General features: G+C 39.1%; 1 protein-coding gene across 1 annotated transcript; it reads right to left on the bottom strand.

Moving 5' to 3' along the window:
- Positions 1–652: 652 nt before the first annotated feature.
- LOC149046326 (uncharacterized) lies at positions 653–4,787 on the bottom strand. Its single transcript, XM_089207842.1, has 2 exons — positions 3,908–4,787; positions 653–3,600 (listed from the first exon to the last, which is right to left on the bottom strand). Exons 1-2 carry the CDS (start codon positions 4,785–4,787, stop codon positions 962–964), a joined length of 3,519 nt encoding a protein of 1,172 aa, XP_089063968.1. The 3' UTR covers positions 653–961.
- Between the last annotated feature and the right edge of the window lie 7,131 nt (positions 4,788–11,918).

Below are 11,918 nucleotides of genomic sequence, written 5' to 3'. Positions count from 1 at the left end.
ATGTATATTAACTACTCTCTGGCCACATGCCTGACAGTCGAATGATTTCAAATTTGACCTTGTAAGTCAACCAAAAACACAATCTCGTTAGATCTGGCTCATACGTGGCTCAGCCACCTTATACGGTCTTGTCACGTGCACCTCCTTTGTATACATGATTCCCCTCACATTGACCCTACATTCGTTTTCTGTAAAGTCTTGAAGTATTATGTAACAATTTCGCTCTAGCCTGGTCAATGTCTAGTGCTTAGGGTGCCAGTTATTTAACTGTACATAAAATCAGACATTTTAACTGTTTATTTGTAGGTTAGTATAAGTATGGATAGTAGTCTTAATGTGATTTTTTTACTATATACCGCACAGGTAAACAGTGCTTTTCGTGCGCCCTTGTATGCTGGTTCAGAAGCTCAGGTTATTTAAGGCCTGGGTCACCCTGTCTTTAACCCATATTTTCACATAATTGAGAATAACTTTTTCTAGCTATTTTGCGAGGGATTTTTCTCATACTTGGCAGAAATGTGTATCACTACCTGATTCGCTCCTGTGATTGAAGGGCTACTTTACGTTGAAGATTTCACCACTAACTGATTTTTGCGTACATGACCGTACATGGAATTTATTTGCACTGGTAGTAATATAGTCAAAATTTGTGTTCCATATGCGGCTAGTAAGCTTCGAAGTGCAATCTGTGGTGACACTTTTGAAATGTAAGTTGCGTAACGAACTTCTGGGTTTTTAAATAATTAGTCACCTGATCTATTTTTGCCGCGTTGCGCTAAGATAATTAAATATTCACAAAAAAAATGACAAACGGCTTGAGAAATGCAAATCACTCCGCCCCAGTGCGGAAATTAGGTCTAAATAATTAGTTCTAATTGAGCAACGACTATAATGGCTTAAGTGTTCAATGTTCAATAAAGAAGTGTCAGAAAATGGTGTTAGAGTCCATTTCTACTATCGACTAGCTTGAGCAATCCGCATTCAGTTCGTCTTGAGTGGCTACGAGACATAACTTGTGAATTGGTCTGTCATACTCTCCGTCTCTTGTCTTGATTCTCACTTTTCGGATAAGTCCGTCGTTTCCAGGATATGTGCCTACAATACGCGCCATTTTCCATTCACATCTTTTGTGTTTGGTGATTTCCAATACAAGATCACCGATCTGGATGTTATCTCGCACGCGAAACCACTTGTTCCTTGGTAACAAGTTTGGGGCGAAATACTTCATCCAGCTCCTCCAGAAATCAGCAACTCTGTTTTGGGCGCTCCTTAGTAATTGTCGCGGATTGGTTCTTTCCTCTGGTTCTGGCTGTGGTGGTGGATTGTAGTGGCCTAGAAGTAGGTCGTTTGGAGTGATCGGTGGGGCCTCCCAGATATCGTCGGAACTGGGGTACAGCGGTCGTCCGTTGACCATGTAGGTGATTTCTGACAGAATTGTTCTCCATTGTTCCTCGGAGTAGGCTTGGTTCTTGCAAGTGGCGTTAAATGCTTGTCTGACTGACTTAATTAGGGTTTCAACAACTCCGTTTTGGTGACTCGCATGTGGTGTATTCCATTCCCATCTGAGCTCGCAGCTAAATTTATCAGAGAGGACACTCTTAACCCCAGGAATATCCCAGTTCTGCGTGATTTCCTTTAGGTAGCCTTGGGCACCCACGAAATTTGTACCACGGTCTGACCAGCAAACATTAGGGTGTCCGCGTAGGCAGGCAAACCGTCGAAAGGCCATTAAGAATGCGTCTGAAGTTTTATCGGTGACCAGCTCAAGATGAATCGCACGTGATGTCATGCAAGCGAAGATGATCACTTGTGCCTCTTTCAGAGTTTTGCGGCCGAGCTTGATCTGTACTGGCCCAAACATGTCCATAGCAGTGTTTGAGAATGCCGGGAAGCCAGCTGCTACTCTTAGGTTTGGAATCTGTCCCATGAGCTGGTTGAGAGGCCTTTTCCGTAGTTTTCTGCATATGACACACTTTGAGGTGACGGTCTTAGCCATTCTGCGGAGTCCAATGATCCAGAATCTTTTTCTGGCCTCGTGGATTAAACTCTTATAGCCACAATGCCCACGTCGTTCGTGGAGGTCACGCAGAAGCAAGATCACAAAGGGGTGGTCTTTTGGCCAGATGATAGGTTTTCTCAACTCTTCCGGGAGACATCTGACATCTTCAAGTCGACCATGCGCACGAAAAAGGCTATCTTCATCCTTCTTTGCTACCAGTTTCTTATCCAAGCTGTCTTCGTTGACGTGAAATTGACTCCACTTCAGAAGATGGGTCTCGGCAGCCTGGTCTAACAACTTTTGCGCTTCCTCTTTTACGACCTCGAAGCAACCCTTTTTCATAAACCCCCTTTCAGCGGAGAGCATCCTCTTCAGAGCGATGTCGTAGTTGCTTCGTTTTGGAGGCCCTCCTTCTTTCCAGGGCATCTTCACTTGTATTCTCCCGTCGACCAAGGTAGTTGAAGCTGCGAGGGACTTCACGAACTTGCTCTCACGTAACACGTTTTCAGTGCAAGTACAGAGTTTCGTTGGTTTGACTCCAAGGAGGTCTTGGTGCAGAAGTTTCTTGATATCTTCCTCGACACTCACTGTCCCTACTTCTATTGACTGAATTTCAGATAGAGTGGAGCCGCTTGACTCGAACTGTCCCAGAACGTACCATCCAAAACAGTTTCTTTTCCCGATGGGCTCTCCAGGTTCTCCGGACACTGTGTGAATATCAATGAAGGCCTCTACGAAGTCTGTGCCAATAAGGAGATCTATGGCACCACCCGAGAGATGTATTTTATCGGAAACGTTTTTCAAATGGCTGTATTGTCTCACTGACTCCTTAGAAATTGTTTTGGCACTACTGCAAGGTCTAGTTACGGTATACACTTGAAGGGTCTTCGTAATATCTTCGTCAGAGGGCGAGGCAACCGTGATATCGATTATCTCAGAAGGTTCGCTTTTCTTCTTTCCACCGGCCAGATTCATAGTGAGACGTGTTGCTGCTCCATTTAAGCCAAGTCGACCAGCTGCACTTTTGGAGAGTAGGCTTGTGTTAGACCCGGAGTCCAACATGGAGAGAACTTCGACAAAGTTTCCATTTTTGTCCAAGACTTTAACTTTTTGCACAGGGCAAAGTCCAGTAACAGGTTTCAACTTGCTTTTCTGGTACACAGCATTCCCCTGGATGTTACCATTCGATGTAGGTGTGGGCCCTTGGAACTGACTTTGAAACGGTGGTGCTTTGGGATTCAAACTTGTGTTAGTTTCTCCAGTCTTCTCATTATGTAGGCACCGGTGATGGTTTTTTCTGCATTTGTCGCAGGTTGAGCCGTCTGGTTTCTTGCAATCGTTTGTGTGATGCGCTCTCAGACACTTGCGACATCGCCAATGTTGCTTTACAACCTCCCACCTTTGATTGACTGTTAGAATCTGAAACTTAGGACATGCAGCCAGGTGATGTTTGGTCTTACAGCCAAGAGGACATGTTTCATCGTCAGAATCCTCGCTGTTAGCGGCGTTATTTTCTGTCTTTTTGGGACTTTTGTCTCGGCGAATTTCGTTTCTTTCCACTGTGTTGGTGTTCGCTTTCCCTCGGGAACGAATACTCGCTTCTTGACGTAACCAGAGCCCAGTTGTTCAAAGGCCGATTAGCTCTAACCCAGGGTTAAATTTTAATCCAGCTTTCTTTATTTCTTTGTTCAAAAGTCTTTTGGGGAAAGTTTTCACTATTCTTTTTAGAACATCCAATGATCAAATTGCAAGCAAAAAGATTTGAACTGAATTTTCTCTTAAAGTTTTCAGACCTGAAATCAAATTTCACACTAACCCTTGGTTACCTTAACCCAGCTTTGAACAACCAGGGCCAGGTGATTAGATTGCTCACGGTTTCTTCTTTTCCTTCTCTTTTCATTTCTCTACCAAAATCTGAATTGTCACTTGGATCGAGTTTGGACAGAAGCTGGGACATGAGGAACGGCGCTTCAACTGACTCCAGCACAGGACACCCAATATTATCTTCCATGTCACTTACATAACAGGCTATTGTCGTAGCGAAATGCGTTAGGGACTTAGAATCTCGTTTGACTGCTTTAAGATTATTAATCTCGGTGTGCAGTTCGTCCATTAATTTTCGTCTGTCTGCGAACTCTGTATCCAAAATGATCCACGCGCTGTCAATGGTTTTACAAGTTTTTACTTGGTCGGTCCAGAACGATCCTTTTGGCATTGCATTTCGAAAACGTTGCAATTGTTCATCTTTATCCTGACCGTATTTCTTCATCCAATGGCTGAACTCCTTTTTCCACTTGGCATAGGTTCTGCGAGTTCCGTCCCATACTGGTACAGGTAATCGTTGTAAACTTGAGTTTGACGGTTTTGATCCGATGTTATCGGCCATTTTCTGCACCGCCGACGTCATGGACGACATTGATAATGTTAGCGCTTCCAGAGTTGTCGCATTGTTAGAATTTTCTGAGGAGTTTTGTTCCTTTTGATATGCAGCAAACTTTAAAGTGATTTGAAGGAAATCAGCTTTGGTTTTGTCTCCAGCTTTCTTTGTTGCTAACACGAGTTCGTCTTCTGGGCCAGTGCCTTCGTCGACCAGTCTATCCAGAATTGTTTCCTGCTGTTTCTTGACCAGCCTGTACTTGGTTTCTACTAAGCTGAATGCTGCTTCAAGTGTTTTTAGTTCCGGTTTTACGGAGAAAATTGTTTCGAATTCTTCCATTAATTCGTACAAGAGTTTGACGGCATTGTCCAGTTTTCCCGCGAGAGTTTTCACGTCTACCTTCGGCGGCATTGTGAGCGGAATTTAAATGCGAAGCTTGGCGGTAGTTAGTAACTCGGCGTAATCTTCTGCAACAAATTTTGACTGATTCGCTCCTGTGATTGAAGGGCTACTTTACGTTGAAGATTTCACCACTAACTGATTTTTGCGTACATGACCGTACATGGAATTTATTTGCACTGGTAGTAATATAGTCAAAATTTGTGTTCCATATGCGGCTAGTAAGCTTCGAAGTGCAATCTGTGGTGACACTTTTGAAATGTAAGTTGCGTAACGAACTTCTGGGTTTTTAAATAATTAGTCACCTGATCTATTTTTGCCGCGTTGCGCTAAGATAATTAAATATTCACAAAAAAAATGACAAACGGCTTGAGAAATGCAAATCACTACCATCTCTCTCGGACTGAATTGTGGCAGCGTGATATGATACTCTCAACAGCCAAAAACAGTTAATTTAGGCGCCAAATTCGTCGGTTGCTTTCTTGAGCAAATTCCCACCACTAAACACAAGGCAAATCAAAATGCAGTTATCGCTATGAATATTTGAGACGTTTTTCATTGTTTTCCCACTTGGAATGGCTGCCAAAAAAAAGAGAGATGTGCTAGGCAGATTAAATCAAGTTTTGTCTCTGCGAAGCTGCTTCCTCTATCATGGTTTTCGCCCGAAAACATCTTAGCCTTTACCTGGTGCCAACCGCTATCAACGAAAGTTATCCCACAGGTTCCTATTTATTTCGAAAAAAGACAAATTAAAACTGTTTAAGAGGTGGGAATTTTGAAAACTCACAGTCACGTAATTCAACTTAGTGTCCGCCATTTTGACACGCGAGTGTTCAGAAGCAATAACTTAACGGCTGATACACCACCAAATACTAATTGGAGCAATCTCAGAAGCAATACAGGCAAACTTTGTATACTTTTGATGATATTTATTTCTTTTTCTCGTTTTCTGAGGTCGATTGCATCTTTGTAAATCCAGGGTTAGATCACCTTTGACAGTTCTAATAAAACACAATTGCAAATTTGGGCGGTAAGAATAAAGAACGTTTGTAATTTTATCCCAAGTAGTATCATACGACGAGACTGAATTACAATTTTGGCGCAAAAATCGAAATTTATCGCGAGATACGCACACTGATTCCTTGAAACTCTTCAAGGTTTTGTTCCCTAACAACGGTACTACTCGATAACGAGCTAAGTGTATTCGTGTGAAACGAAAATGTCTGTCATTTTTAGGTGTGGATTTGCAAAAGTTGCTGTAAAGGAGAGCTTTCGTAAGGTTGGAAGTGCTTCGGTTGAAACTAACCCTAGTGAAAAGTGGAAGAACTATCTTGCAGCTTTCGAGGGTGACAGTCAGGAAGTCTTTGCGGTCGAACGTTCCACCTATGTCAAGAAATCCAAAGCAATTTACAGCTCTTTCCGAAAGATGAACTCAAAAGCCAGGGCCCAGTACCAAGACACGTTTTCAATGGTAAAGTGGAAAGCTCTTAATACAGCGCAGAAGAAACAGCACACACTGTCAAATTGTGGAGGTTGTCAAGTGCACTATATTATGCCATCCATAATTTTTTCCCTAGTGGAGAAACTCTCAAAACCCGAAAACTTTTAAAAGAGGCCCTTATTGAAAGTGGGGTGAAGACACAAAGTAAAGTGAAACCAACGCAAAAAGCCATTAAAACTGCTGTAAAACACATTTATTCAAAAGTGAATGGCCACTTTGAGAAAATATTTAAAATAAGCTTTGCTCAAGCACAAACATAATTGCCGTAATTTGCATGCCAAACAATGAGATCAACAATCTTCACCTTTACTTGTGTTGCAATCTAGCATTTATTTAAAATAAGCACACTCTCTATAATATATTTGCCTTCATTTTCCAGTTTTTTAAAAGGAAAGCAAGTACCAAACATTCCACTGTAAACTTAATCAGTATCATCATACTGAACTTCTTCCAACTGATGGAGAGAATATAATACTGGGAGAAGGATCCTATGGTCGATGCCTTCTGAGACAGTACACACGATTTGATATGAAGGTTGTGGAAAAACAGTCTTTGATGCAGGACACCACAGAGGTAATGAAGGAGGCTCACATTATGCAGGCACTCGCACCTAAAAATATCCCAACCATAATAGGTGTGCAGCTTCAAAAGCAGCCCATTTCCTTAATAATGGAGTTTAAAGGGGAAGACAATACATCTGTAACAATAAGCAAACTATTGTCTTGTCAGAAAAACAGTGCAACAATACAGAATGTGCAAAGCTCACTCATAACAAATGACTGGTTAATTATTTCACATGATTTGACAGAAGCCCTTTCACATATTCACACAAAAGGCTTTCTTCACTGTGATTTGAAGGCTAATGATGTTTTTGTGAGTAACAAACATGGCTACATCATCGATTTTGGAAAAACATGTGACAGCTCCTTTCCTCCTGCAAAGAAGTACAGTAACTGTTATCCTCATATTGCTCCTGAGGTTGTTAATGGTTCTCCCTGTAGCAAAGCCAGTGATATTTTTTCCCTTGGTAAAATTCTGTTTAAAGTAGGTGTTAAGCAAAACATTCCACTTTTGGTTTCCATGGCTCAAGAATGTTTGGATGCCAGCCTTGTAAGAAGACCAACAACAACAGGCATTATGGCAACACTGGCTTCCATAATATCTCACTGAATACTACAAGCTTAAGCAGGGGTTTCACGGGCCTGAGATTGGGCAAATTGACTGGCTGGGAACATTATTTTTCCTGCATGTTGTGACTGACATAAATCAGAATCAAAACATATTTTGTCTGCTTCCTTGTACATTTCCCATCACCTCAAAATCTTAATGAAACACTCTAATCAGGTAAAGTGACCCTAGCCATGTCATGGCAGGAGTCTTTTTATTGGGCTTTGCAAGGTTAAAATTACAATGTATGTGCATGTCTTTAGCAAGTCTATGTGTGCCCTTGGTCCAAACTAATTTTGTACTTCTGCTTTACGAGTTGTGAATGAATGTTAAAGGGACATTTTTAATAATGCACAGATAAGGTGCCCTAGGGTCCATCAGGTACAAATTACTTCATAGGTCATACACATGTCTATAATTTTACATCGCTGCTAGATAACATACATGTACTGATTTATTTTCCAATTCCTGCCAATTATTGATCTATGAAATTGAATTTAGGCAAGCAACTGGCAGATCAAACTTAAAATTATAAACTAGAGTTTTAACCAGTTAGGCCACCATAGCCTTCTAACAGGAATATTGACTTGGAAGAGCAACAAAAAAAGCAAGAAATACAATTTTAAAATTTTCCTTTCTGACTTTGTAACAAGGGCAACCTATCCTGCTCTTAAGATGGCACATCCTTTATGAGTAGGGCTGAGAAGATGACACATCTTATACCAGTTTGTGTTTGCTCTTGTCACAAAAAAAAAACAGTGCCCCACTTGGGGCAACAGTAAGCACTGGTAATTAATCATGTCTTATCAACAAACAGAGAAGGCTATGGTCAGAATCATATGCATGTATCAGAACTTTTGTGATGCATTTGAATTAAAAGATACTCCACTGGTGTAGTGGGTAGAATATTTACATTCAAATAGACACATATAACAATTACAAATCCATCATTGACAATGATTGTTGCAATTATTACCAGTCAAAACTTAAAATCCAAACAGTTGACTATAATTAAAACTGATATAACATGATTTAAAAACCAAAAAAATGCCTCATAAATAACACCATTAACATGCTTGTTATAAATTAGTTGTGTGGAATAACTGGAAGGACCTCTTCAAGAAAATAAATAGGGATAACAGTAAATAAAACTGGTTTTAATCAAGTAGATTCCCTTTGGAACCTGCAAGGGCTGGCTGGTTTTCTGTGTGAGTGATTAAAATTATTATTATTATATATTTATAGCAATTCAGTAAGGGACCTAACAAACATTAGTACAGCTTTTTTTCTCTAAGTTTTCAGCAATTAAACTTACCTAACAACTGCTTTGGGGGAATACGTTTGCCAGTAAATTCATCTGCTTCTTGGAGAAATTGTTTCCAAAGCATTCAAAAGCCTAAATTTTGATAAACACCATAAGTTTACACATCATAATGTGATAGAGGATTTATCAAGCTAAATTTAATTTCAAAATTGAATGGTATATCCACAATGAAACTTTTTTCTATGCATTTGTTACAAAACATAGTACTTTTTTCTATGCAAAAGTTACAAACATTGTAAAACGCTATTGAGCTCTTGAAATGAGCGCTATATTATAAATTTATGTTGCATTGTATTATCAGTGAAATCAATGAACATGTTGAGAGCGGTGTCTGTAGTCTTCGTAGGTTCAAAAGGGTTCTCTTTGGCTTTAAAATAGCGATATCATGCCATTTTTTGAGTAAATGAAGATAGAAAAAGAAAATGTTATTGCCTTCTTTTGATGTCTTCCACTAGATTGTCGGATTCACCAGCGAAGATGGGAAAAACCAATGCAAAGCCGTCACTTCAAAATGGCGGATGCCGTTCACGAATTACGCGATTTGATTCCCAGTAACTATGGTTACTCGCGCAGTCCACGCGAATTCCGCGAACCTTGCTGGTGGGGCACTGGAGGCGAAAATCATTTTTGACCCAGGCCTTAATTAACCTGAGAGATCTATTGCCCCAGAATTGCCGAAGAAACAAAATCGCGCGTCAACTATTTCATTTCTGACCATTATTTGTTATATTGACAGATATAAACTTATCTTTTTGGTTTCTGTGTAGTACACACAAGACAGATATTCACCTTTGTTCACTGAAAGTGGTATTATTTACCTCCACTTCAGTAAATAAAAGTTAATAATAGCTTATATATTCTTCATCGTTTATTAATATACATATTGTTTGAAAAAGTTTTGTCGAGTGTTTTTAAAACAAGCCTTATGCTTGGAAGACTAGGCATTCACTCCCATATTTTAGACATTAAATAAAGTTATCCTTATCCATATTTTCACAGAGTTTGTATCAAAAATTCATTCAAACTGATTGAGAGTAGCAGGTGTTTAGTATTTTAATTTTATGGAAAGAGGAATGTAAATATATAAAAGAAAGAAAAAAACTCTATAGTCGATATGCCCTACAAGTAAATAAGATGCTAGTCGGGAGCCTGATAAACTTGTGATGTTTATGACATCAAAGTGAAAAATCCCCGTGGGATATGTTACTCTAACTGTGGTTGCGCTCCTCCCTTTTGAAATAACAATTGTGTTCTTTTGTTTCCTTTCCTTACTGGTCTAAAACATATTTAACCCTGTTACATAGTCGTTAATTGATAGATTTGTAGACTTGCTATAAAAATAAAGCTTTCGAGGCTGACCCTTACGAAATGTCAAAGTTGGACTGAGACCTCAAGATGCATGCGCCATCTATTTTTAAAAGGTTTTCATTTTCTTTTCCTTTGTTATTTTTATTTTGGATTTTAGGTCACAAAAGTGTCAGAGGGTGTTACGGTCAATATTCACGGTATTATGCGTTGTATGACAGTTTAAAATTGCTTAATTGCACGCCATTACCAAAGAAAAAATGCTAATTTCCCTGAAGACAGTTGGTTTTGAGATCTCTGGGGCACGAACACGGTCACGACCGCAGGTGCTGACGATACTAGATGGATGTTTTCAAATAAAAGTTCAACAGCATATAAACTGCCTTATGGCCATATGCCTTACAGTCGAACGACTTTAAATTTGACAGTAGTTTCACATCTAAGTCAAATAAAGACAATCTCCTTTGAGCTGGCTTATACGTGGTTCAGCCACCTTACATGGTCTTGTCACGTGCACATCCTTTGTATACATGATTCCCCTCACATGAAACCTTCTTTTGTTTTCCTTGAAGTCTTGTGCTATTATGTAACAATTTCGCTCCAGCCTGGTTAATGTCAAGTGTGGAGGGTGCCAGTTATTTAATTGTACATAATCTGAAATTTTTATTCTTAATTTGTAAATTATCATAAGTATGGATAGTGTTATTTTCATTACTATATACCGCACAGGTGAATAGCGCTTGTCACGCACCCTTACGTTCTGGCTCAGAATTGATTAGCAAAAGTTGCTCTCTCCGAGCAGCCGAACAGACAATATCGGGCGTCAACAATTTAATTTCTGACTATTTTTTTGTATATTGATAAGAATAAACTACTCTTTCTGGTTTCTGTGTAGTATATACAAACATGAATTCATATTAGTGTCAGTGAAAGTAGTAGATATTTACATGTATCTCCACTTCGGCGAATAATTGTTAATTATAGCTTACATGTTCTCTATTGTTAATCAATGTGCGCACTGTTTAAATTTAGGTTTTGTCGAGCGTTTTTACAACAAGCCTTTGGCTCGGGAGACTAAGCGTCTACTCTCATGTTTTGAGACATTAAATAAAGCTATCCTTATCGATATTTTGACGGAGTTTGCACCGAAAAATTGATTCATACTAGTTGAGAGTAACAGGTGTTTTATATTTTAATTTTATGAAGCAAGGAATCTATTTCGAAAAAGAAAAAAAAACTCAATTGTCGATATGCCGTGTACAAGCAAATAAGGTCCCAGTCGAGAAGCTTATGACCTGGTGATGTTTGTCACATCAAAATGAAAAATCCCTGTGGGAGATGTTACTCTAACTGAGGTCACGTGCCTCCCTTTCGAAATAGCAATTGTGTATTTTCGCTCATTTTTTTTTTCTGGTTTACAATCCTATTTAAACCTGCTAGCTATCCGTTACATTATATATTTATAGACTTGCTACAAAAGTAAGGTTTGTGTCAAAGATGACCTGAGACCTCAAGATGCATACGCTTTCTATTCTTAAAAGGTTTTCATTTTTTTCTCCTTGTTTTTTTTTCTTTTTTTTTTTTCTTTTTTTGTATTTTGGATTTCAAGTCACAAAACAATGAAAAGTTTCAAAGGGTCTTACGGTCAATATTAGTACTATGTGTTATATGAATGTTTAAATTTGCATGATTGCACGACATTATCCGAGGAAAATGTGTTAATTTTTTTATTTAAAAATTCTTGTCAACTCATCATTCAGAGTGGTTAGGTATTTATATATATATATATATATATATATATATATATATATATATATATAGACATAGATATCACGTGCCTCCCTGG

Source organism: Pocillopora damicornis, chromosome 5 (genome assembly GCF_964200805.1).
Source record: "Pocillopora damicornis chromosome 5, jaPocDami1.2, whole genome shotgun sequence".
NCBI lineage: Eukaryota > Metazoa > Cnidaria > Anthozoa > Scleractinia > Pocilloporidae > Pocillopora > Pocillopora damicornis.
This window is presented reverse-complemented; position numbering and strand designations above follow the sequence as displayed.

Coding starts and splice junctions, on each gene's coding strand:
- LOC149046326 (XM_089207842.1), bottom strand. CDS start 4,787: ATGCCGCCGAAGGTAGACGTGAAAACTCTCGCGGGAAAACTGGACAAT. Junction 3,601..3,907: donor AAGTGACAATTCAGATTTTG/GTAGAGAAATGA, acceptor GGTTACGTCAAG/AAGCGAGTATTCGTTCCCGA.